The sequence below is a fragment of the Herpailurus yagouaroundi genome, unplaced genomic scaffold, assembly GCF_014898765.1.
Source record: "Herpailurus yagouaroundi ecotype Mexico unplaced genomic scaffold, PumYag 163, whole genome shotgun sequence".
NCBI classification, from domain to species: Eukaryota; Metazoa; Chordata; class Mammalia; order Carnivora; family Felidae; genus Herpailurus; species Herpailurus yagouaroundi.
In genome coordinates, this window is record NW_024412404.1 from 56470467 (window position 1) to 56497161 (window position 26695).

At 39.8% G+C, this 26695-nt stretch overlaps 1 protein-coding gene across 4 annotated transcripts in view; it reads left to right on the forward strand.

The window, feature by feature from the left end:
- SEC23IP (SEC23 interacting protein) overlaps nt 1-26695 on the forward strand; it is a 48331-nt gene that overhangs the window by 1914 nt on the left and 19722 nt on the right. For 3 of the 4 annotated variants that reach the window (XM_040486627.1, XM_040486626.1, XM_040486625.1), the window contains exons 2-13: nt 1697-2229; nt 5769-5991; nt 7184-7377; nt 9307-9396; nt 11490-11610; nt 13128-13217; nt 14975-15116; nt 16481-16689; nt 17267-17385; nt 17915-18067; nt 19575-19670; nt 24545-24742. In XM_040486627.1, coding sequence (XP_040342561.1) covers nt 1697-2229; nt 5769-5991; nt 7184-7377; nt 9307-9396; nt 11490-11610; nt 13128-13217; nt 14975-15116; nt 16481-16689; nt 17267-17385; nt 17915-18067; nt 19575-19670; nt 24545-24742 — 2168 coding nt within the window. The remainder of the gene's footprint in view (nt 1-1696; nt 2230-5768; nt 5992-7183; nt 7378-9306; nt 9397-11489; nt 11611-13127; nt 13218-14974; nt 15117-16480; nt 16690-17266; nt 17386-17914; nt 18068-19574; nt 19671-24544; nt 24743-26695) is intronic. The other variant, XM_040486628.1, reaches the window with a different exon arrangement.

Sequence of the window (26695 nt, forward strand, 5' to 3'; positions counted from 1 at the left end):
TGAGCTGGCAGCATGCGGAGATCAGTATTTCATTTGCAGTTGATGCTAATCAGAAAAAAGTCTCTTGGATCAGGTTGATCCCAGGTTGTCTTAAAGGATGAAAGATACCACAGGGGTTTGTTTGTTTGTTTCCATTCCATGTTTTTAGTTGTTGAGAGGTGACCTGAGAAATGTAAGACAAGTGAGGTCCAGGCAGCTGAAAAGAGAGAGAGGGAACTGGAGATGTATCTCCAAAGGAGAATAAAGCCAGCAGACAAAGGGCTTTGTGAAGGAGGTGAGAATTTATTTTTGGTTACAAAGAAACAATGGAGAGGAGTATTTTGAGTAGTGGAGTATCTCAGTTAAATTGATGCGTGAGAAATACAGTGGGAGCAGCCTAGAAACTCAAGCCAGAATCTCTGTGAGCCAGTGAAAGAAGGCCTCTCAGGGGGCAAGGATCACAGTGTGCCTGTGTGCTGAGTGTGGGTCTTCTGTTGGGCTCCATGCCTCCAGCAGTAGGAGATAAGAGGGAATGAGCCGGGGGAAGGAAAAGATTAGGAAGAAAGTTTCTTTAAAAAAAATTTTTTTTTTAATCTTTATTTATTTTCGAGAGAGAGACAGAGTGTGAGCAGGGGAGGAGCAGAGAGAGAGGGAGACACAGAATCCATAGCAGGCTCCAGGCCCTGAGCTGTCAGCACAGAGCCCCATGCAGGGCTCGAACCCACGAACCGTGACATCATGACCTGAGCCGAAGTCGGACGCTCAACTGACTGAGCCACCCAGGCGCCCCTAGGAAGAAAGTTTCTACAAGCTAAGGGCTTATAAAAGTTTGGTAAAAAGAGTGGGCTGGACTTTTGAGGCCATGTAGAGGGAGAATACTTTTATTTTACAACTTGGTTGCAGAAGAGAAGGTAGTTTGGGGTTGATAATCCCTGTGGTGAAGATCAGTTTGGGCAAAGGGAAGTGAAGAGAACTGAACTTTGGTTAGAAAATGGCTTTTTAGTGATTTGGCATTCTCTAATGGCTAGTTCTCTGGTCGCAATAGTGTGATTTTAGGGATGGCAATTAATGGTTGACCTACTTTGCCTTGGGAATACAAATACCACGTGTTCATTTGTACAATGAATGCTTTGTAGGTAAGAGTCCCGACACACCCCTTCTTGTCAACAGAGTTCATGTCTGTACTTAAGTTTCTTATTACTGTAGAAATAAAACTGCGTGTGTTTGGTAGCAGAAAATATTTGAATTATTTTTTACCAGGAGGAAATTCAAAATAAGATGTAAAAATAGTAGGTATAGATTTTGTTTCTGTTTTCAAAAACTCTTATATACAGATATGTGTAATTTATATATATTTACAATAAATACTTGACTATTCATTTAAAAAATATAAAAGGTTATGTACCAAAACATTAACGTGTTAACAGTGATTGTCTTCGGGAGGTGGGCTTATGAATGAATTCTGATTTTTCCCTCCTTTTGTTGTTTCGTATTCTTATTTTCTAGTTTTTCATCTCAAAGAAAAAAAGAACAAGGTTTTCTTTCTTTCTTTCTTTCTTTCTTTCTTTCTTTCTTTCTTTCTTTCTTTCTTTCTTTCTTTCTTGTAATGCAGAAATAGAAAAAAGAACACGTGCAATTGCTCGATCTGCCTTATAGGATCGTAGCTACAGAAAAATAGAATATCCTTTAAATCTTTTGCTCTCCTGTTCCTTTTCAGAAGATTCCACCGACGTTGGGGAGGAGGACAGCTTCCTCGGTCAGACTTCTGCTCACACGTCTACCCCACAGACCTTTAGTTACTTCTCTCAGGTATCAAGCAGTAGTGATCCTTTTGGGAATATTGGACAGTCGCCGTTAACAACTGTGGCAGCATCGGCTGGACACTCAGCATACTCCAAGTCCCCAGCTGCTCTCCCTTTTACAACTGGATCCCAAGATGCGTCGAATGTGTGCTCACCAGCCATTTCGAAGGCTCAGTATGGTGCTCCACCTTCTGCACAGATGGGAATGAATACTTACCTGCCTTCTCAGCCAAGTAGTCTCCCTCCTTCCAATTTTGGGAGCCCACCGCAAGGAACGCCCCAACAAGGACACAATCCATATCGTCACACCCCTGTAAGCAGCAGGGCTAATCCTTATATTGCACCCCCACAGCTGCAACAGTGCCAAACACCAGGCCATCCCCCACATCCTCCACCCGCTGGACCCCCGGTTCAGATGTACCAGATGCCTGTAGGATCTTTGCCACCGGTACGGAGATGTGTTTTTATATCTTAGCTATTCACTCTGATTTATTTTATTTTGTTTTTTATTTTATTTTTTATTAAAAGCAATTTTTTTTTTTAACGTTTATTCCTTTTTGAGAGAACAGAGACAGAATGCGATCAGGGGAGGGGCAGAGAGAGAGGGAGATACAGGATACAAAGGAAGCTCCAGGTTCTGAGCTATCAGCCCAGAGCCTGATGCGGAGCTCGAACCCAGGAACCGTGAGATTATGACCTAAGCCAAAGTTGGATGCTCAACCAACTGAGCCACCCAGGCGCCTCTCCCTCACTCTGATTTTTTATCTCTCTCTCATCTTAGCCTATGTTTTTAAAAAGCGAGCTTCTATTTTTATTTTTTCATTCTTTTTTTTTTTTTAAGTTATTTATTTTCAGAATGTGAGAGCGGGCGCGTGCTCACCTGCATATACAAGTCGGGGAGGAGCAGAGAGAGAGGGTGACAGAGAATCCCAAGCAGGCTCCACACTGTTAGCGCAGAGCCCGACCTGGGGCTCGATCCCACCAACCATGAGATCATGACTTGAGCCAAAATCAAGAATTGGACGCTCAGCCCCCTGAGCCACCCAGGTGTCCCAACACTGGGCGTTTAATAGTCAATGTGATGATAAACTGTTCTCAGAGGTGATTCTTTGTAAGCTATGTGTTTTTTTTTTTGTTTTTTTTTGTTTTTTAATTTTTTTAACGTTTATTTATTTTTGAGACAGAGAGAGACAGAGCATGAACAGGGGGAGGGTCAGAGAGAGGGAGACACAGAATCTGAAACAGGTTCCAGGCTCTGAGCTGTCAGCACAGAGCCCGACGCGGGGCTCGAACTCACGGACCGCGAGATCATGACCTGAGCCGAGGTCGGCCGCTCAACCGACTGAGCCACCCAGGCGCCCCTGTAAGCTATGTGTTTTGAAGTAAACATTCTTTTAAAGGAATCATAAAGGGGCACCTGGGTGGCTCATTTGGTTGAGAGTCAGACTTTGGCTCAGGTCTTGATTTCACGGTTCATGAGTTCAAGCCCCACATTGGGCTCCCCGCTGTCAGTGCAGAGTCCACTTTGGATCTTTTGTCCCCCTTCTCTTTCTGCCGTGGGTCCCCACTGCCACTCTCTCTCAAAAAAATACATAAACATTAAAAAAAAATTTAAAGGAAGCTCATTAAATGGTTCATATATTATTGATTTATGAAAGTAGTACCTGATTTTAATGAGTTAACTACATGTCAATATTTCCAGATTTTAGAGTAAGATACCAGTAATAAATGTTATCTGGGGATATGTCAGAGTTGAAGCATTTATTAACAGACTACCATTTTCTCAGTTTTTAATTATCCTACTCAATCAAAACATTCAATTACAGGGACTAAAATTTATTACTTCTATAATTTCTTTACTTTATGAAGTTTGGGTCTAGACAGTCAAACTCTATCTCAGGAGGGTGATGGGGCAACATTTGCATTGGGTAAATTCTATGAAATTCCCTTATGCTTTTTCCCCAGCTGATTGTTGAACTGACTTCCACAGGGAAATCAACTGAATCAAAAAAAGGGAAATGATTCAAAGGAAGAATTAACCCAAGTGTGGCAGGGATAGCGGTATTATAATCAGAAAATAACCTAACTTCTCTCTTGGGAATAGAGAATGGGCTCAGTTTTATTGTTTAATTTAAATCCTATCAATACACAAACTTGATAATGTTGGATTTCAGCATATTGGAAGGTAAGCGCATCACAGCATGTGGGATAGTTAACGTGTTAGTTTGCTGATTAAATTTTTGAAAAGGTTTCTAATTAAGAAATTTAAAAATGATAATTTCAGACTTGAAAGTTACAAAAATAAAGATAGCACAAACAGTAACTCAGTGCCCTTAATGCATGTTTACCTGTCATTAACGTTTTACCCCATTTGTTCTTTTACTTGTGCACAGGCACACACTCACACATTTGGACATCCTCTCTCTCCCCTTGTCACTATGTGTGTGTGCAAGTTGTTTGGGAAATGGTCAGTTGAATGCATTATGACTCTTTACTCCTAACTATTTTAGTGCAAATTTCTAAGAATAAGGATGTCCTTTTACATAACCACAGTACAGTTATCACCTCCGTAATTTTAACATTGATACAACATTCCAAAATGATTTTTAATTAAAACATTTAAAAATAATTGTTTTCTAATTTAAAAAATTGTTTTTTTTAATTTTAATTTTTGTACTGTTTATTTTTGAGAGAGACAAGTGGGGGAGGGGCAGAGAGAGAGGGAGACACAGAATCCAAAGCAGGCTCTAGGCTCTGAGCTGTCAGCACAGAGCCCCATGTGGGGTTCAAACTCATGAACTGTGAGATCATGACCTGAGCTGAAGTCATACATTTAACCGACTGAGCCACCCAGGCGTCACATCAAGTTTAAATTTTTTTTAAGTTTATTTTTTGACAAAGAGGGAGAGAGAACTTGCATAAGCAGGGGATGGCCAGAGAGAGAGGGGGAGAGGGAGAATCCCAGTGTGGAGCCTGATGCAGGGCTCAAACCCACAAATCGTGAGATCATGATCTGAGCCAAAATCTGGAGTCAGATGCTTAACTGACTGAGCCACCCAGGCATCCCTGATTCTGATTTTAAAAGTATTTCCAGTGCAGAAAATTTGAAAAATGCAGAATAGTCAAATGATTAAAAATTGCATCTGGATAACCCTTCTTCTCATTTTTTTTATGTTTTATCTTTTTTTGTAGACAAACATTGTATATGATTTCTGTGAACGTTTAGATGTTAAGATTGTTTTCTAAAACGTTAAAAAAATTTTTTTTAACATTTATTTATTATTGAGAGAAAGAGAGAGAGACAGAGCATGAGCAGGGGAGGGGCAGAGAGAGGAGGAGACACAGAATCCAAAGCAGGCTCCAGGCTCTGAGCTGTCAGCACAGAACCCGATGTGGGGCTTGAACTCACAAACTGCAAGATGATGACCTGAGTTGAAGTAGGATGCTTAACCGACTGAGCCACCCAGGTGCCCCTTTTCTGAAACATTTTTAATGGCTCTAGAGAATTCCACCCTTTAAGTCACAGATAATGTACTTAATCAGGTCTCTGTTAGACATTTAGATTGTGTCCAGTGATTTTCTGTTATAAGTGACCGTTTAGTATATGTCTTTGTAGGTAAATTTTTGTTTCTGTATTACATCTTTAAGATGAGTTCTTAAAAATAGAATGGTCAGGTCAAGGAATATGCAAGTTATAGAGATTAAATAAATCACAGGAGACATACTGCTAGATTGATTTCTGTAAAGGTGCCAGTTTACTTCACCATCAGTTTGAGAAAGCCCAGTCTACTTTGAGACTGATGTTGGATTCTGTTGATTTTTGTTGTTGTTAAGAAACATTGTTTTAGGGCCCAATTATTAAACTAAATGGTTGTCCAGAGATATATGTAGGATAATCATTATGAATGTTACTTTGGGTCTGAGGCATATATGGAATTGTTGTTTTTTGGACAAACATCATAGTCCTGTCTTTCTGGTGTGTTCCAGATTCCTCCTTCAGTGCCATCGGGGTTGACCCCTCCAACACAACAGCAGGCTCTTGCTAGACCCACAGGTCCTTCTGTGCAAACGCCCCCTCCTTTTCTACTTCAAAACCAATATGAACCTGTTCAACCCCACTGGTTTTACTGCAAGGAGGTAGAATACAAACAATTGTGGATGCCTTTCAGTGTGTTTGACTCTTTGAATCTTGAAGAAATCTATAATTCAGGTAAGGACAGATCATGCATCATTTTTATCTCATTTTAGGAAGAGAAGAAACAGTATTTATCCATGGCTCATATTTTGTGAATGTCAAATTCCTTAATCCTTGTAGACTCCACCAGACTCTGTATCTTAAGATAGTGATAGTAATAGAAGGCCTGAATTATTTAAGCAAGGTTTTTAAAATGTTTTAGTAATTTTCTTCTTTGTTTAAAGATGTTTTAAGTTAGAGACATAGAGTAGTTCATATAATGTAGGTGTCAATTTTCCTATTTCTGTCATTCTTTTGTAGTTACGGACATTTATAAAACATCTTCTTTAGAACTCTCGTTCCTGAAGATGCTTTGAAAAGTGTTCTGTAGTCAGGCAGTTTTGAAAGTGACTTAACTTCATTCACCTCTTGAGATCGTGCAATGCAGTGTGTTAAGGCTCTGAGAAGTCCTGGAGTATAGAATTATGTGTTTTTGTTCATCCTGATAATATTTCATCATGAGACTTAAAAATCCCTCAATACCTTCTGGAAGCATACCTCATGGAGACTTGCTGCTTGGATTAAAAAAAGAAAATCCAGTTATTTGAATTATTATTTTATTTATTTATGTATTTATTTTTCATTTGAATTATTTTACGGTCCTACTTCACAACTCTGCTCCGGCTATTTTTTCTTCACTTAGGAAGAGTCATAATTTTTTTTTTCAATATATGAAATTTATTGTCAAATTTGTTTCCAAGAAGAGTCATAATTTTGAGTAGCACAAATTAATGTTAAACTTCAATTTTTATTTATTTACTTATTTAAAAAAAATTTTTTTTTAACGTTTATTTACTTTTGAGACAGAGAGAGAGGATGAACAGGGGAGGGTCAGAGAGAGAGAGAGAGGGAGACACAGAATCTGAAACAGGCTCCAGGCTCTGAGCTGTCACAGAGCCCGACGCGGGGCTCGAACTCACGAGCCATGAGATCATGACCTGAGCCAAAGTTGGACGCTTAACTGACTGAGCCACCCACGCGCCCCAAACTTCAATTTTTAAACACGAATGAACTTAGTTCTGTGTCATTAAGGGTCAACTAGCCACCATATTCATTATTTATTACTTTTATTTTTTATTTTTTAAAGTTCATTTATTTTTTTTCATTACTTATCATTTTTCAACCTGCCTTGTAACTGTCGGGTTAAAACGTGAACTTTGTGCTCCAGTCCAGCCAGACCCTGAGAGTGTGGTTCTAGGCACAGATGGAGGGCGCTATGACGTTTATCTCTATGATCGACTGAGGAAGGCTGTGTACTGGGAAGAGGAGCCGGCGGAAGTCAGACGCTGTACTTGGTTTTACAAAGGGGACACAGACAGCAGATTTATTCCCTATACAGAGGAGTTCAGTGAAAAACTAGAGGTACGTGGGCTTCATTCTTTTATGCTTTCCTTCGAAACCGTAGGCCCTGTATACATTGGAGCCTCACGTGACACCACTCACAACGAAGCAGGCTTTTTAAGAGCCTGTTTTGATGCTGTTCACAGAGGAGATTGCTTTTTCAGTGGTGCCTTTGTTCAGATGAGGTGCTAATCATGGCCTCAGTAGCTGAAGGTAGACTGTTTTATAGGGGCGTATCACAGATCTAGAAACTAGGTACTTGTATCAAACATTCAAACCAACTTAGTCTGCTGGGATCTGTTGTTCAAAGCACGTGCCAAGCATATGGATTCTTTTCTGATCACTGTTCAGTAAAAGACTTGAGCTTAACTTCTGATTTTTGAAAATAGAAAACGGAATAGAAACAAATGTTTTAAGACTTAGCCATTCTAAAACTGGTGGTTAATGTTGTTTCACATAATTGCATTCATTTCTTATGATAATTCTACTTAATGGTTGAATTAATAAGTGAATTCAATTTATGTACATTGGAAATGAGATACAGAATACTTTAGTTGCTATTTTTTTTTTAATTTTTATTTATTTTGAGAGAGAGCGGGTATGTGCGAGCACGTGCGAGCAAGGTATGAGCAGAGAGAGAGAGAGAGAGAGAGAGAGAGAGAGAGAGAGAATCCCAAGCATGCTCAGGGCTGTCAGCATAGAACCCGACACATGGCTCGATCCAACCAACCGTGAGATCGTGACCTGAACTGAAATCGAGAGTTGGACGTTTAACTGCCTGAGCCACCCAGGCGCTCCTACTTACTATTTTTTAATGTAGTAGTTATTAAAACTGAGATAACTGGCACTAACAGAAAACATTAAAACAACACTGTGTTAACGTTGAAAGGGGCCCCTAAAATGTTAATCTTCCCTAGAAAGAAAATTGTTCAACAGTCCAGTCTTTGGAGTCAGAAATTTGAGGGTGGGAGTGAACTGCGGTTCTGCCCGTGCTACTTTACGCCTGCGATCTCGTGCACCTGTGAACTTAAAATGTCTACTGAGGGGTTGAATTGTGTCCTCCTTTGCACCCCACAAAAGATATGTTGAAGCCCTAACCTGTAGCACCTCAGAATGTGATCTTGCCTGGAAATAGGATGCTTGCAGGTATAGTTAGTGAAGATGAGATCATTCTGGAAAAGGTTGGGCCCCTAATCCAATATGACTTGACATCATACCAAGTAAAAATAGAGAATTGGAGTGTTGCATCTTTAAAGCAAAAACACTAAAGATTGCTGGCAAAGCACCAGAAGCTAGGAAGAGGCAAGGAAGGAGTAAGGAGTCTTCTATAGGTTTCAGAGGGATACGGCCCTGGCTGACACTTGACTTCAGACTTCTAGCCTCTGGAACTGAAACAGTACATTTTTTTTTTTTTTATGTTTTTTAAAGTTTTTAAAATGTTTATTTATTTTTGAGAGGGAAAGAGACAGAGTGCAAGTGGAGGAGGGGCAGCGAGCAAGGGAGACAGAGAATCCGAAGCAGGCTCCCGGCTTTGAGCTATCAGCACAGAGCCTGATGCGGGGCTCGAATCCACGAACCGTGAGATCATGACCTGAGCTGAACTTGGAGGATTAACTGACTGAGCCACCCAGGCACTCCGAGACAGTACATTTCTATTGTTTTAAGCCATTCATTTTGTGGTACTTTGTTATAGTAGCTCTAGGAAACTAATAGACTGGGTAAACCTTTGTTCTCTCCTGTATGTACTGAGGATAATCTTATTTAGGAGTGATTGAGAGTAATTAATTAAATAAGATAATGTATGTAAAATGACAGACAAGGATGATAAATAGTACATGAGAACTGCTGTTACGTTATTTTTATCATCATCATAGGTCTACTTTTCTTCCACACTTTTTCTCACCATGGCATAGATTTGTCTTATTGGCTTATATGTTTCTGTTATTTTAGGCTGAATATAAAAAAGCAGTAACCACCAATCAGTGGCACCGTAGATTAGAGTTCCCAAGCGGAGAGACCATTGTTATGCACAATCCAAAGGTAATGTTAATGTTTAAGATATTAAAGTGTTAAGGGAAAAAAAAAGATATTAAAGTGTAAGGTTCCTTTCAATAAAGATTTTGTTGAATGTGGTTGATAAATACTCCTTTTTTTATATTAAATATAATTTATTGTCATATTGGCTTCCATACAACACCCAGTGCTCATCCCAACAGGTGACCTCCTCAATGCCCATCACCCACTTTCCCCTCTCCCCCGCCTCCCATCAACCCTCAGTTTGTTCTCAGTATTTAAGAGTCTCTTATGATTTGCCTCCCTCCCTCTCTGTAACTTTTTTTTTCCCCTTCCCCTCCCCCATGGTCTTCTGTTAAGTTTCTCAGGATGCACATACGAGTGAAAACATGGTATCTGTCTTTCTCTGCCTGACTTATTTCAGTTAGTGAATACCCTCCAGTTCCATCCACATTGCTGCAGATGGCCAGATTTCATTCTTATTGCCAGGGAGTATTCCATTGTATATATAAACCGCATCTTCTTTATCCATTCATCAGTTGATGGACGTTTAGGCTCTTTCCATAATTTGGCTCTTGTTGAAAGTGCTGCTATAAACATTGGGGTACAAGTGCCCTATGTATCAGCACTCCTGTATCCGTTGGGTAAATTGCTAGCAGTGCTATTGCTGGGTCATAGGGTAGTTCTATTTTTCATTTTTTGAGGAACCTCCACACTGTTTTCCAGAGTGGCTGCATCAGCCACCAACAGGACAAGAGGGTTCCCGTTTCTCCACATCCTCTCCAGCATCAATAATTTCCTGATTTGTTCATTTTAGCCACTCTGACCGGTGTGAGGTGGTATCTCAGTGTGGCTTTGATTTGTAGATAAATACTCATTTTTGTTAACTTCTGTAGGGATCTAGTTGTAACAAGCACATAGCTTTTAAAAGCTTACTTATTCACATTGATCGTAAAAACAAAAATGAAATTTGAATTTTTCTCATGAGGCTGTTGATGTCTGTGTGTCTGCTAAAGCTTAGTGTGCATCACAGTTTACCCACCCTCCAGTTGATGATGTTTCATTTCACCTTTTAAAAATAACGTTCTTCCTATTTTTGTTCATATTGTCTCCATGAATTTATTTTTTTTTAAGATCTCGATTAGTGGTGGTCTTTCATTTACCACACTTAGTCTCTCTGAGTTCCAGGTTCCTCACCTGTGATAAGATTTACTTCAATCTTCCCAGGGTCAGGATCATATTTTAAATAAAACGAAGTAATTTCTACAAAAACATCCAGCATAGTACTTGGCATACCATAGTTTGTCAGAACATAGGCTATTTATTTATTTATTTTAGAAAAGCATAAAAGAAAACAAAAGTAATTTTAATCTCATCACTTCTGTAGTTCTTATTGATACTGAAATAAATAAAAATAAAAACATTCATTTGCCAACAAAATTGAAACAATATAAAAAGGTATCAAATCAAGAATAAAAGCCTCTTACTCTGCATTTCCTTTTTCTCCTCCTGTTAGTAAGTACTCTTAACCTTTTGTTTTTCATTTGTTTTTGATGCAAACACAAACATTTTGCATACCATCTTGCATCCTTTTTTTTTTTTTTTGAAGAAAATGTTCTGTGTGACATAGGACTAAGTTCAAAACAGTTGGTTTAACAGAATATGTGTTTTCCTAAAAAGTGGTGGGTATATCAGTTTTTGGCATTGAAATTGAACTTTGTAAATTAATTGAGAATCTTGCTATTTAAAGGATTATGCCTTAAATATTTTTGTTAGGCAAAGATTCTTCTCTTCTAGGTAACTTTTCCTTAATTTCTTACGCATAACCCTGGATTATTACGTTACATTTTTAAAATCAAGGTATACTACTTCTGATTTAGTTGTAGTATTTTCCAGTATACTCATTGGAGGTAATGGTATTGATTTGCCTAGTTTTAATGGTTAATGAACTCTAGCAGGACTGTTATAAAATTGGTGTTGGGAGAACAATACGAGTACTTGATTTATAAATTATTCATACTATGAAGTAGTTTAGTATGTATTGAAATAAATTATTTAGCCTGTAGTGGAAATGCACTTGGTCGTGAGCTCTGTCATAATCCTTCTGTCATGTCTTGAAGGTTATTGTTCAGTTCCAGCCTTCATCAGTGCCAGATGAATGGGGAACCACACAAGATGGACAGACAAGGCCCAGGGTTGTAAAGCGTGGAATTGATGATAACCTTGATGAAATTCCTGATGGTGTGTATAGTTTGCTTAGGGCCAAGGTCTTTTTTCGACTCCTCTATTGTAGCATCATTTTTAGAATGATGAAAAAGGGAGCAATTATTAGGAATACTTGCTGTAACATGCAGAAATCAGCCAGGTTGGCACATATCTTTCTTTTTATCCTATTTTCTCTCTCTTAATTTTTAAGTTGAGAATCCTGTTGAAGATATACAGACCATGTAATGTAAATTCTAAAATACGTATTGTTGTGAAGAAACACTTTGCTGGTTGAAACCAGGCTTTTGGCAATACATTTGGGCTTTTTTTGGTTATGCCTTATCTACCTTGTATTACTCCAGTGCAAGTTTGCAAACTTTTTCTGTTAAGGAGCAAATAGTAAATATTTCAGGCCATATGGACTTGGTCGCATCTACTCAACTCTGCCATTGCAGTGCGAAAGCATCCATAGATAGTATATAAACAAATGAGCATAGCTGTGTTCCAGTAAAGCTTTGTAAAGAACAGGCAGTGAGCAAGATTTGGCCTGTTTGGTCAACCCCTGCTCCAGTGTATATGCTTTGGTTTCTCCTGTTGCACCATTCAAAATGACACATTTCAGGGGCACCTGGGTGGTCGGTTGGTTAAATGTCTGACTTCTGCTCAGGTCATGATCTTGTGGTTGGCGAGTTTGAGCCCCGCATCGGTCTCTCTGCTGTCAGTACAGAACCCGCTTCAGATCCTGTCCCCCTCTCCCTGCCCCTCCCCTGCTTGTACTGGCACGCGCACGCGCGTTTTCTCTCTCAAAAATAAAATAAACGTTAAAAAATATACACATTTTATTTTGACAATTACGTACTTCGTTTTTGTTTCATTGTCTTATGAAATGATAAAATAAATGTACTCATTGTGAATCTGAACAAAATAACCAGAGTGAAATAGTAAATTTAACTTGTAGATGTTCCTATATGCCAGAGTAAGATAATAGATTTAACTTGATTTTCCTATATATATCTTGAAGATGCTCTTGATACAGGATATGTATTGTATAGGGAAATGGAAAGATTTGGGGAAAATGCTTTATTTTAATTAATTACATTTATTTATTTAAGTAATCTCTATACCCAGTGTGGGGCTTGAAACCACAACCCTAAGATCAAGAGTTGCATGCCCCTCCAGCTGAGCCAGCCAGGCGCCCCACTGGGGGAAATATTTTAAAGTTTTATATTGGCATATTGCTTTTCCATGTGGGACTTAGTAGTCTCCTGGGGAATCCTGAAGAAATCACAAAGGTTATGGAGATGCAGTAGGCACAAAACTAATGATTATCACATGCTCATAACTTCTGGGATCGGGGTGACCTTCCTCCACTTCTTGGTCTAGTTCACTGTTACTTACCGAGATGGACCTTGAGCTTTGTTCTTCTCATCTCATAGAGAGTAATAAAGCTTATTAGCATGGAAGGGTCCTACAGTTCTTTGCCCAGTTTGTGGTGACAAAAGGGATAGCTATAATATTGCATGTATATAGCCATGTATGCATTTCTTTTGTAGGGGAAATGCCTCGGGTTGACCATTTGGTGTTCATGGTGCATGGCATTGGACCTGTGTGTGACTTGCGCTTTAGAAGCATTATTGAATGTGGTAAGTTAGTCATTTTATTTCATGCGATGACTGGAGAACTACCAGAAGAACATTGAAATGTTCATTTTTTTTTTTTTCTTGGAACAAGTATCATTTTCTGGTATTATTCAGAGACATTCAAAAGGTGACACCCTTATGTTAAAACAAATAGAAAATACTTGGCAAAATATTTTCTAAGATAGAGCTGTTCACTCAAAACTAAATGTTCATTAAAAAAAATTTTTTTTTTTTTTAAATATTTTTTTTCAACGTTTTTTATTTTTATTTTTGGGACAGAGAGAGACAGAGCATGAACAGGGGAGGGGCAGAGAGAGAGGGAGACACAGATTCGGAAACAGGCTCCAGGCTCCGAGCCATCAGCCCAGAGCCCGACGCAGGGCTCGAACTCACGGACCGCGAGATCGTGACCTGGCTGAAGTCGGACGCTTAACCGACTGCGCCACCCAGGCGCCCCCAAAAAAAATTTTTTTTTTTTTTAAATTTTTTTTTTCTCAACGTTTTTTTTATTTATTTTTGGGACAGAGAGAGACAGAGCATGAACGGGGGAGGGGCAGCGAGAGAGGGAGACACAGAATCGGAAACAGGCTCCAGGCTCTGAGCCATCAGCTCAGAGCCTGACGCGAGCCTGACACGGGGCTCGAACTCACGGACCGCGAGATCGTGACCTGGCTGAAGTCGGACGCTTAACCGACTGCGCCACCCAGGCGCCCCCCAAAATTTTTTTTTTAAATGTTTGTTTATTTCTGAGAGAGAGAGAGACAGAGCATGAGTGGGGGAGGGGCAGAGAGAGAGGGAGACAGAATCGGAAGCAGGCTCCAGGCTGTGAGCTGTCAGTACAGAGCCCGACACGGGGCTCGAACTCACAAGCCGTGAGATCATGACCTGAGCCAAAGTCGGTCGCCCAACCGACTGAGCCACCAGGTGCCCCTAAATGTTCATTTTTAAGATACTTTCCAGCTGTGTACTACTGGCTGAGGAACTGTAAGGGGAGATTTTTAAATGGTCATTGGGAAATAATTTGTACTTGATTTGCTCTTATGATACGTGTAACTCATAAAATCCTAGACTGTGAAGAATTAGAATAATTAGAATTAGGGAGATCTTTGAAATGATTTAGCCTTTCCTGACAGACACCCTCTGCCTAAGCACGTCTAGCAACTGGGAATACCTATGCTTTGAGCTTTAAATTTAAAGTGAATTAGTTGAAAGAAGTTGTTTCATGGAACAGTGAATCTGCCTGTTTACTTACATTTTTGAAGTTTTGTTTTTATATTTGTATAATAGTTGGTATTTATTCAATACTTGGTTTGTGCCAGGCATTTTGTGTGTGTCATTTTACTTACCTCTCCCAATAAACCCTGGGGGTGTCTGTCCTCCGCACCGGTATGTGTGGCACGGAGGCCTGTAAGCACAAGTTAGCTTTTCTGCTTTCGTGGTCTGTGGGTTCTTGGGCAGGGGTCCAGTGGCAGGTAGTTTGATTCCAGAGATTGTACCCATGGTGCCATGCTGCCTTCCAGAAGTGGTAGTTAAGTTAATTCATTTACATATTCCTCTAAACTATTGAAAAGTTGAAAAGAGCTTCCTAAAAGTTGGGTTTTTTCTTTATTGGACTGATTTTGTCATTCTTATTTTTTTTTCTTAAGAAGTTTGTTATAAAGCATACTGGCATAGTTAATGGGAATTGCTAACTACCTGTCAAGCTGGGAAAATTTAACCTATTTAATTTGTCTTCCTGAATTTTTTTTTTTTTTTTTAAGTGGATGATTTTCGGGTGGTTTCTCTGAAATTGCTGCAGACACATTTCAAGAAATCTTTAGACGATCGGAAAGTAAGCAGAGTGGAGTTTCTTCCTGTTCATTGGCACAGTTCCTTGGGTGGGGACGCCACAGGTGTTGACAGGTTTGTGGACTTTGATAACTCGTCGTTCGGATTAGTCACACTTAGATTCAAGATTTAAACCATAATATAAAATAGTTTGTTGTAGCTTCAACAGATATATTCAACAAATACAGTCCTTTATTTAAATGTTCTAGTTGCCCTGACATATGATTTAACTACTGGCTGTTAATGTTTATATGCTACTTATCTGTGTGTGTTTACATGTGTGTTTTTGCACATGTGTGTAGGCATATGTATGTGTTCCTATTATAAATAAGAGACTCTAAGGAATTTTTTTTTTTAATGTTTATGAGAGAGAGAGAGAGAGAGACCAAGCACAAGGCGGGGGAGGGGCAGAGAGTGAGGGGACATAGAATCCGAAGCAGGCTCCAGGCTCCGAGCTGTCAGCACAGAGCCTGATGTGGGGCTTGAACCCATGAGATGTGAGATCATGACCTGAGCCGAAGTCAGACACCTGACTGACTGAGCCACCCAGGTGCCCTGAGAATCTAAGGAATTTAAGCCAGTTTTAGAATACTATTCTCACCTGTAGTAGTTGAGACAGGGTGCTGTCCTGTATGTTGTAGGACATTTAGGAACATCCTGGCCTCTACCCACTAGACAACAACAGCACGCACCCCCTCCTCTGGCCTCGAACCCATAACAGCCAAAGACATCTCCAGTCGTTGTTAAAAACCAGCAGCACTCTGTAGGCACTACGACAAGTTAGTGTCCCACTCAGTTTTGAATGCTCCCAGTTGAGAAACACAGATTGAGGTAAACATTTCTGCTGGGGCACAGGGCTAATAACATGTCTGGGTTTTAGTGAACATCATAATGTTTCAAGGCACGTAGTTTAATAAAACTAATTCTACAAACGGCATTCTGTGTTATTCCATATGTTATTCCAGGCAGGCCCTATTATGAGGGTGTTTTCTCTCCATGTGGATGTTCATGAACTTGGCTACCTCCATTCTCAAATCAGGAAAGATTTTTCAGTGCATGAAGCTGCTTTCTGATTCTTTGTTATATTCCCTGTTGTCCTTTCTGCTGCAGTTTTTGTCACGTGTCCTCATTTCCACTTAATTGGAAGAAAAATGGAAGAGTAGCCTTTTATCTTTAAAAATAAAATTTATGTTTTTACGTAGGCGTTCTTTTATGTAATAACTCTTCATGAAGCCCCAAAGTCATAGTATAGCTATAGGCACACGTAATTTTTGCTTTATCTTGATTCATTTATAATAACTGTCTACAGAATCAGCTCATAATTAGCCTATGGGATTCCTTTACTCATTGTGTATTTAGAAATCAGGATCTAAACTTTAAAAAATCTATAGGTTTAAGGTGGCTACTAACTGAATATACTTTTTCTTCTCTTTAAACAGGAATATTAAGAAAATCACCTTACCAAGTATTGGTCGGTTTCGTCACTTTACCAATGAAACCTTGCTAGATATTTTATTTTACAATAGCCCCACCTACTGTCAGACGATTGTGGAAAAAGTGAGCATGGAGATCAACCGTCTACATGCACTTTTTATGAGTCGGAATCCAGACTTTAAAGGAGGAGTCTCTGTTGCTGGTCACAGTTTAGGTAAAACTGTCAAATATCCACATTTTAAACATGATTTTTGTTGAGTCCTCACTGCTTTTAGAGAGGGTGACAATGTTAGTGTGAGATTTAGAATTACAGGTTTTAATTTTTTTTAAATTCTTTTTTTAATGTTTATTTTTGAGAGAGAGACAGAGTGTGAGTGGGGGAGGAACAGAGACAGTGGGAGACACAGAATCTGAAGCAGGCTACAGGCCCTGAGCTGTCCGCACAGAGCCCAATGCGAGGCTCAAACCCACGAACCATTAGATTGTGACCTGAGCTAAAGTCAGATGCTCAATCGATTGAGCCACCCAGGTGCCCCAGGTTTTAAGTTTTATAAAGGGTAGACATGAATGCGGTGAGTCTAGTTAGATTCTGCTTTTGCTTTTCAATTACCTAGGAATGCTTTGTATTTTAGTTTATTTTGCTATTTGGTAAAACAATGATATTGATGATCAGATCTTGAATGACATTTAACTTTTGTATGACTTCTGTCTAGGGACTTTGTAAAAAAAATGATAATTAGTGTTACAAAATTATTAGTACATTATAAAGCAAAATGCAATTTTTTTTCTAGGTTCTTTAATATTATTTGACATCCTATCTAATCAAAAAGATTTGAATTTGTCAAAGTCTTCTGGGCCTTTTGCTGTTGCTAATGGAGTTGTGAAGCAGCCACATTTTCAGGAAAAGCAGGTATGGCCTGATTAACATTCAGATTTAGAAGTGAAGCTGAAAAGTTTATTAAAGTCTGAACTTTCCCGGAAAAAAATTTTTTTTAAAGTTTATTTAAGCAATCTCTACACCCAACGTGGGGCTTGAACTCGCAATCCTGAAATCAAGAGTCATATGAGTCTTCTGACTGAGCCAGCCAGGTGCTCCTGAAATGTTTTTATAAATCAAATTATCCTGAGGTTTATAAGTATGATAGGATCATGTAGCTTGTTGGAGTTTCTCACTTTTCTTTCTTCTGGATTATAAATTTAAATGTGAAAGAAAGTTTAGGATTTTAAAAAATGTTAAGCAAATTACTGTAGAAAATGGGAGTGAGAATGATTTATTAAATTTATATTCTTTTTCAGAATATTCAAACTTTGGATGATAAACTACCAAAAATGGATTTCTTTGTGGAGCAAAATTGTTTAAGATTTTCTGTAGGTCAGGAGACATTTTGTGGAAGTTTTTCTGAGCTTTGTAATGTTCCCTTGACTTTTTTTTTTTTAAGATGCCTGAAGAGTCAAAGCTGACTTTGGATGAGTCTTGTGACCTTGATGTTGAAAATGAAGAAGTCCTAAGTTTGCAAGAAACTCTGGAAGCACTTAGCCTCTCTGACTATGTTAGCACTTTTGAAAAGGAAAAGATTGACATGGAATCTCTGGTACCGATGATAGTTTTGTTCGTTTCTGTTTGAAATTGTTTTTCCTGTAAGATCAAACATTAAGAATGGTTTGAACATTCTTACATCATAATACATTTCAGATAAGGCAGAAACTTACATGTTTAAAAAATGGAAGGCAGGAGTTTTGTTTGTTTTTTAGTATAATCTGGGAATGCTTCTAAGTAGGACACAAAACCCAGAAGCCATAAGAGAAAGATTGCATAGCAGGAGATGCCTTAAACAACATCTAACGGCCAGCAATAGATTAAGAATATTTGGAACATCCTTTCTGGGCAAAGATTTTATTTCCTTATTATTTAAAAAAAATTTTTTTTTTTTCAACGTTTATTTATTTTTGCGACAGAGAGAGACAGAGTATGAACGGGGGAGGGGCAGAGAGAGAGGGAGACACAGAATCGGAAACAGGCTCCAGGCTCTGAGCCATCAGTCCAGAGCCTGACGCGGGGCTCGAACCCACGGACCGCGAGATCGTGACCTGGCTGAAGTCGGACGCTTAACCGACTGCGCCACCCAGGCGCCCCTATTTCCTTATTATTTAAAGCTCCTACAAAATAGTTCCACAAAGCCCATCAACACAGTAGGAAAATAAGGGAAGAAAAAAAAGTGTTTACAGAAGAATTTTAAAAAAAAGTATTTTATATATATATATATATATATTTTTTTTAATGTTTATTTTTGAAAGATCATAAGCAGGGGAGGGACAGAGAGACAGTGGGACACACAGAATCGGAAGCAGGCTCCAGGCTCTGGGCTGTCAGCACAGAGCCCAATGTGGGGCTTGGGGCTCGAACTGACGAATGGTTAGATCATGATCTGAGCCGAAGTTGGACACGTAACCGACTGAGCCACCCAGGCTCCCCTACACGAGAATTTCTACAAGGGTATTCACTGCAGCACTGTTTATAATAGCAAAACCTCAGAAACACTTTCCATGTCCACCAGTAGGGCACCAGTGCAATAATTAATGGTGCATGCACACAATGGAATACCCTGCAGCTGTGGAATAAATAAGGTAGTGTCAGAAATACTGGTGTGAAGTGATTCCTAAGGTATGTTATGAGAAAAGCGCACAGTTTAGTCCTGTTTGTATAGCAGGCTACACATACAAGGAAAACCACATAGGTGTTGTATATACAGAAGGTGTCTCTGGAAGGAGAGCAGATTGTCAGCAGTGGCTGCTGAGAGGGGTGGTGAGGACAGGAGGGGAGGAGAGAGACTTCATTGTCTGCTCGACTGTAGCTTTTGAATTTTGTACAACACGCATGTATTTTCAGCCAAAAATAAATAGAATGGTTTAGATGTGGAGGCCCCAGATTTTACAACCTAAATTAATCCATGATTTAAAAACAAATGGACTTTTAAAAAATCGACTGGATCTTAGATTGCTTTCAGTGATATGGGTTCTTGTTATCATTTCCTTATTTCAGTTGCAGCTCATCTGTCATTAGACCAATTAACTAATGTGCTTATCTGTTTCCTTTTAAAGCTTATGTGCACAGTTGATGACCTGAAGGAGATGGGCATACCCCTTGGACCCAGAAAGAAGATAGCTAACTTTGTAAAACAGAAAGCGGTTAAACTGGTAAAGTTGATTTCCGCCCTAAAAATAGAAACCCAAACCCATCTTTGACTAGCTCCTTTGTATTTTGGAAGTTTGTGTTGATACTGGTATGGTTAGGCCAGCGGGTGTGCTCCCTGCCCGAGGGCACAGTCATGTTGACGGAGGCCCAGACTTTGGAGGCAGCCAGAGCTGAATTTCAGTCCTGAAATTCAGTCCTGAAAACCATCCTGATTTTCCTGGAACCCAGAGAATTCCCAGGCCAAAGGACTTGCAGTTTTAAAATTGGTATTTGGGGATTTCCTGGTACAAACACTGGGTAGGCCCTGGACAGGAAGATGGATTGGTCACCCTAGTTCCCAGTTCAACTACTTATTAGCTACTTACTCATGAGCAATTTGCTTCACTTTTCGGATCCTTTGTTTCCCTCATTTCTAAAATGTGAATGATGCTACCTTCCTTATAGAGCTGCAGTGAGGATGAAGTCATACGTGTCGGCTCTGCCCCCAGTAAATGTTAGCTCATGTTCTCCCTTCTCAGGCCTCACCATCTAAAGAAACAAGAACAGACTACTAAAATCTCGTTAAATTAGTAACAACCAAAAAGCGAAAATTATGAACAATACAAAACAAAGCCATAACTAAAAAGCATGCAGAAAGAAATAGAACAACTGGGAAAAAACTCACTTGTTTAATTTTCATTTATTAATCAAATTGATTTGACAGATTTTCTCAATACTTAGAGAAATTAGCACGTAGGGTGGCTACTTTATTTTTATTGTTGTTATGGTCTATGTTGATCCATCTTTTGAATTTCTGTGGTTCTTCTATTTGTGTCACGTGTTTGGAACTTCACATACGTCACTTTATACGCAATAGGACTATAAAGTCATAGAACTGATTTGTTACGATTAGCTTGTGTAGTTGAGTTATTCGGCATCTTATGAATATCTTTTGGGTCAGGCACCATGCTCGGTATTTGGAATTTGGAGACGAACAAGGTTATGTGGTCTAGTTAGGGGCAGAGATTTGACCACAAATGATGCATCGGTCCTGGAACAGAGCGTCGTCTGTGCTGTCAGCCAGAGGAGGGGTGGTATTTCTGGCCTGGGGAGAAGGGGCTGGGAATGGGGAGAGAAGACTCCTCCAAATGCTGATGCTTGAGCTTGAAGGAGAGAGAGGATTAGGGGAGATGGCTTTCCAGGAGTGGGCTTGTGTTTTCCTGGGGCTGAAACAGGTGAATTGGGAATACTGTAGGACAAAGGTTCCTGGAGGCGGGAATGGCAGGTGTTGGAGTTTGGATTTTCTTTTATAAGGGAGTGGTTCTCAGGCATGTTTTTATGGCCATGAAAGTCATGGTACTTTTTTTTTTTTTTTTAAGTTTATTTATTGATTTTGAGAGAGAGGGAGAGTGCATATGTATGTGAGCAGGGGGAGGGGCAGAGAGGGAGGGAGAGAGACTCCTAAGCAGGCTCCAAGCTGTCAGTGCAGAGCCCGACACGGGGCTTGATCTCAAAAACCAGGAGATCATGACCTGAGCCAAAATCAAGAGTTGGATGTGTAACCAACTGAGCCACCTAGGTGCCATAAAAGTCATGGTGCTTTTAAAGAAATCCCATGAAATACTCTCCTGCTTATTAGTTCTGTCACAAATTATGACTTAGTATCAAATCATCTGTTTAGTCTGAAGTTTAATTTTTATTAGACATGTTAAAATTTAAAAATATGTACCATAAACCACATTATAAAATTTCAGCCATGAGCAATGTGTCTGTAATAAATGAGTTTTTAACATTTTGATTCGTTCCTGGTTTTGCCATTAACGTTTGCTTTCTTTTGCTATTGGCTAGGGCCTACTGGCTGATATGGAGGGCTAAAGGAAAAAAAATTGGAGGTCAGCTTAAAATTGAAACAATTCTATTATCAGCTTGGTTAAAAAAGTTTTTTTAGGGGCGCCTGGGTGACGCAGTCGGTTAAGCGTCCGACTTCAGCCAGGTCACAATCTCGCGGTCCGTGAGTTCGAGCCCCGCGTCAGGCTCTGGGCTGATGGCTCAGAGTCTGGAGCCTGTTTCCGATTCTGTGTCTCCCTCTCTCTCTGCCCCTCCCCCGTTCATGCTCTGTCTCTCTCTGTCCCAAAAATAAATAAACGTTGAAAAAACAAATTAAAAAAAAAAAAAGTTTTTTTAAATGCTATACCTGGAAGATTGTACTTTTTAACCCCCTTTACCCATTTCTCATACCCTCCAGCCCTTATCTCTGGCTACACCAAATGGTTCTCAAGTTTTATAAGTTTGTTGATTTTTAGATTCCACACTTAAGTGAGATCATATAGCATTTGTGTTTCTCTTTCTTATTTCACCTGTCATAATGCCCTCAAGGTCCATCCATGTTGCAAGTGGTAAGATTCCTTTCTTTTTTGTTGATAGATGATATTCCTACGTGTATATACACACACACAGACACACACACACACAGATTTATACACACACCCACCAAAACATTATTCATTCATCCATCAGTGGACACTTAGGTTGCTTTCATATATTGGCTGTTGTGTAAAAAATACTGTAATGAACATGGGGTTAGAAGATGTCTTTTCGAGACCATGATTTTGTTTGATTTGGTTATCCCTCTAGATATCATATAGTATATCTACTTTTAATTTTGGTGGGAACTTCCATACTGTTTTCTGTAGTGGCTACGCCAGTTAACATTGCCATGAACAGTGTACAAGCTTTCCCTTTTCTCCACGTTATTTCCAACACTAGTTATCTCTTTCCGTTGTTGACGATAGCCATTCTAACAGTTGTTAGGTGATGCCTCATTGTGTGTTGGATTTGCATTCCCCTGATGATGAGTGATGTGGAACATGTTTTCGTGTACCTGTTTGCCATGTGTATATGTGTCTTCTAGGGGAAAATGTCTGTTTAAATCCGCTGCCCATTTTTAAATTGGATTGACTTCATTAAAAAAATTTTTGTGTGTGTGAATTGGGCCATAGTTTCATATAGCCCCCGTAAACCTCTTGCTCCAGTTTCTGAGGGGATGCGGTTCGCGAACCCCTGCTGTCTGGCAGTGGGGCAGTGAGGGGCTGTTACACATCTCAGAGCAGTCATTGTGATTATTCAGTGACTCAGTGAGAGATGATGGGGGTGTGTTGGGAAGTGGAAAAGAAGGCTGGCAGAGAGTTCTGTATTCTCTTTTTGCTTAAGAATTAACCAGTTAGACTTGATTCCCGATTTCCTGGTGTTTGGAAGTCCTTGATAGACAAGATCGGTTGGCCAGCTGTTTTGTTGAGGCGCCCTTTTAAGCAGAGACTTAGGCAGTCGTGTGCAGCCTGGCGAGCGAGGGCCGCTGAGATGTGGGCTTGTGGTGAACAGGCCAGTCCACTGTGGCAGCTGCTCACGTTCCTCTGACTCTGTTGGGCTGCTGTGTCAGGCTGCGCTCACAAACCAGTGTGAGTGGACTTGATCTCATTACTGCAGAGGCACACCTGTTCCACAGAGGCTCCTAACACTTCGGTTACTTCCTTACTCATGGAAATATGTGGGTCTTCTGTTCAGCGCAGGAAGTTTTGAGCGTTTTTGCACCTGTGTAATCACCACCTAAGATGGGAGTTAGAACATTTCTGCCATCAGATAATTCTCTCATGCTTCTTTGTAGTCCACTCCTCCTGCCATGCGATTACTACTTTGGTTTCCATCATTGTGGAGTTTTGCTGGCTCCTCAAGTTCACATAAATGGAATCAGCATCATATATTCTTGTATCTGGCTTTTACTCACAATCATGTTTTTCAGATTCATCCAGTTGTTGCAACATTTGCAGTTCATTCCTTTTTATCTCTGAGTAGTTTTTCCATTGTGTGACTCTAGCTGTAGGGTGCTCGTCCATTCTTCCCAAAATGGCTTTGAGGAAAATTGGTCAGTGGCTCCATGTAGACATGATGGGCGTAAACATGTTGAGTGAAGAAATTTCTCCCCAAATTCATATCTTTATGGGAAGTATGTATTTTACAATTATATGGTACTTTAATCTGTCTAAAGTTGAGACCATAAAGGAAGAAGTTGGCATTTTTTATTAAAAATCTAAGTTCTATGGAAAAGTAGAGTGAGTGTGTGGATCCTGAGAAACTTAACAGAAACCCATGGGGGAGGGGAAGGAAAAAAAAAAAAAAGAGGTTAGAGTGGGAGAGAGCCAAAGCATAAGAGACTCTTAAAAACTGAGAACAAACTGAGGGTTGATGGGGAGTGGAAGGGAGAGGAGGGTGGGTGATGGGCATCGAAGAGGGCATCTTTTGGGATGAGCACTGGGTGTTGTATGGAAACCAATTTGACAATAAATTTCATATATTAAAACAAAAAAAGAAAAGTAGAGTGAATAGTATAATGATAGCCAGTATTTAGATTTAACTGTTGCTGTTTTGCTGTTTTTCTTAGTCTCTTAGTCATTTTTTTCTTAAGCATTTTATTTATTTATGTTTATTTATTTTTGGGAGAGAGAGAGAGAGAGAGAGAGAGAGAGAAAGTAGGGAAGGGGCAGAGAGAGGGAGACACAGAATCTGAAGTAGGCTTCAGGCTCTGAGCTGTCAGCACAGAGCCGATGCGGGGCTCGAACTCAGGAACCGTGAGATCATGACCTGAGCCAAAGTCGGATGCTCAACCAGCTGAGCTACCCAGGCGCCCCTTTTTTCTTAAGAATTTTAAAGTAAATTGTAGAAATCCTGGTGTTTCTTCCCTAAATATTTAGTGTGTGTCTCTAAAAAGGACATTTCTCTAATCACCACACTGCCTAAGAAATGACTGAGGATTCCTTACCATCAACATAACGTGTTCCATAGTGATAGCTGATTAACTGAACTTTTCCTCAAGGTTATGTTATGAATTGTTGGTGTTTCACAGGAACAGAAAAAAGCAGCATCAGAGAAGAAGGCAGTGATGGCTGCTTCGACAAAAGGGCAAGAGGAAAGTGCTCAGAAAGCTAAAGAGACGGCTTCTCTCCCCTCAGAATCTAATGAGTCCAAGAGGAAACTTCCAGTTGGTGCTTATGTATCTTCTGTGCATGTTGATTATGAGTCTTTTGAAGTTGGCACTGGACAGGTAAGTTTATATGTTGATTAGGGCTGCAAATTTTATATTGGAATCGTATATCTTTTTTATTTGAGTTGGCTTTAAATTATTTTTTAATTTTTTTTTTTTTTAACGTTTTATTTATTTTTGAGACGGGGAGAGACAGAGCATGAACGGGGGAGGGTCAGAGAGAGGGAGACACAGAATCTGAAACAGGCTCCAGGCTCCGAGCTGTCAGCACAGAGCCCGACGCGGGGCTCGAACTCACGGACCGCGAGATCATGACCTGAGCTGAAGTCGGCCGCTTAACCGACTGAGCCACCCAGGTGCCCCGAGTTGGCTTTAAATTCTTTAAAAATTCAACATTTATGGGGGGCGATGGAGAAAACTGATTTGCATTCAGTAGGATTGTATGCTTCTTTCATAGAAATGTTCCAAATAAGGGATCGTGTACTGAATGTTACTACTTTTGAAATTGTTTTCATTTCAGTTTTTCCATTATTTTGTAGCAGTACTTTATATTTTATAGTATTAGTCTCTCATAGGCATCAGCAACAGAGTGGCAGTACTTAGAAAGAAAATTATGTTCTGAACATAATAGACGCCAGTTACCTGCAGTTTTCAGTGACTCAAGGTCGACCGTGACCTGGAAGCAAATGATCCTCCTTCTGACATACATGGTCAGAGGGTCAGCAGTAGCCTAACATTAGGTCACATGCCTACGTCATTCCCCCCACCTCATCTCATCACGTACACCTTTTATCATCTCACATCATCACAAGAAGAGGCTGAGTGCAGTGCAAGAAGATATTTCAAAAGAGACACACTACATTCACATAACTTTTATTATAGTATATTGTTGCAATTGTTCCATTTTATTGTCGTTGTTAATGTCTTACTGTACCTAATTTATAAATTAAACTGTCGTAGGTATGTATGTAGGCAGATATGTAGGCAAAGACGTGGTATATAGTGTACCAGATTATCTGAGGTTTCAGGCATCCACTGGGGGTCTTGGAGTGTATCCCCTTGGATGAGGGGAGACTAATATATCCTTAGATTCCTGTGAGAGAAACTTGCTGCATTCACTTGACTTACAGTTTTTAGTATTCACAATTCTTCCCTTGGAGAAAAAAATTATTTTTTTTTTCCAGAAAATTTCTATAAAAACCAAGGAGTCAGTGGTGCTTCATTTAATAGTATACTTTACTATACTTGTATCTCAGTGGCTTCGGAGTATTAAAATCTTTATAGACATTGTATTTTTGAGTGTATTTATAGTTGGGTCTCTAAGGTTCCTTATCATAAAGGAATTCATGACTGATTTAAAGAAGGCAGAAAATGGAACAAGGTGTTTATTACAGTCTATTCAAGCTTTTAACCCAATTCACTGATAAAGATTGCATTTTTTAAAATGTCTTTCTTTTTATTTATTACTATTATTAAGTTTATTTATTATTATTTATTTTTGAGAGTCAGAGAGAGACAGAACGTGAGCGAGGGAGGGGCAGAGAGAAAGACACAGAATCCCAAGCAGGCTCCAGGCTCTGAGCTATCAGCACAGAGCCTGACATGGGGCTCGAACCCATAAGCTGTGAGAGCATGACCTGAGCCGAAGTTGGATTTTTAACCGACTGAGCCACCCAGGTGCCCTATGTTTATTCATTTACTTTGAGAGAGACAGTTCACATGGGGAAGGGGCAGAGAGAGAGAAGGAGACAGAGAACCTCAAGCAGGCTCCGCACTATTAGCGTGGAGCCCAACGTGGGGCTTGAACTCAAGAAACTGTGAGATCATGACCTGAGCCAAAGTTGGACACTTAACTGACTGAACCACCCAGGAACCCTTTATTATTATTTTTTAAGTTTGTTTATTTATTTTGAGAGCGAGAATGCGGGAGGGTCAGAGAGAATGAGAGAGAGAATCCTAAGCAGGCTTTGCACTGTCAGTGTGGAGCCTGATGTGGGGCTCGAACCCATGAGC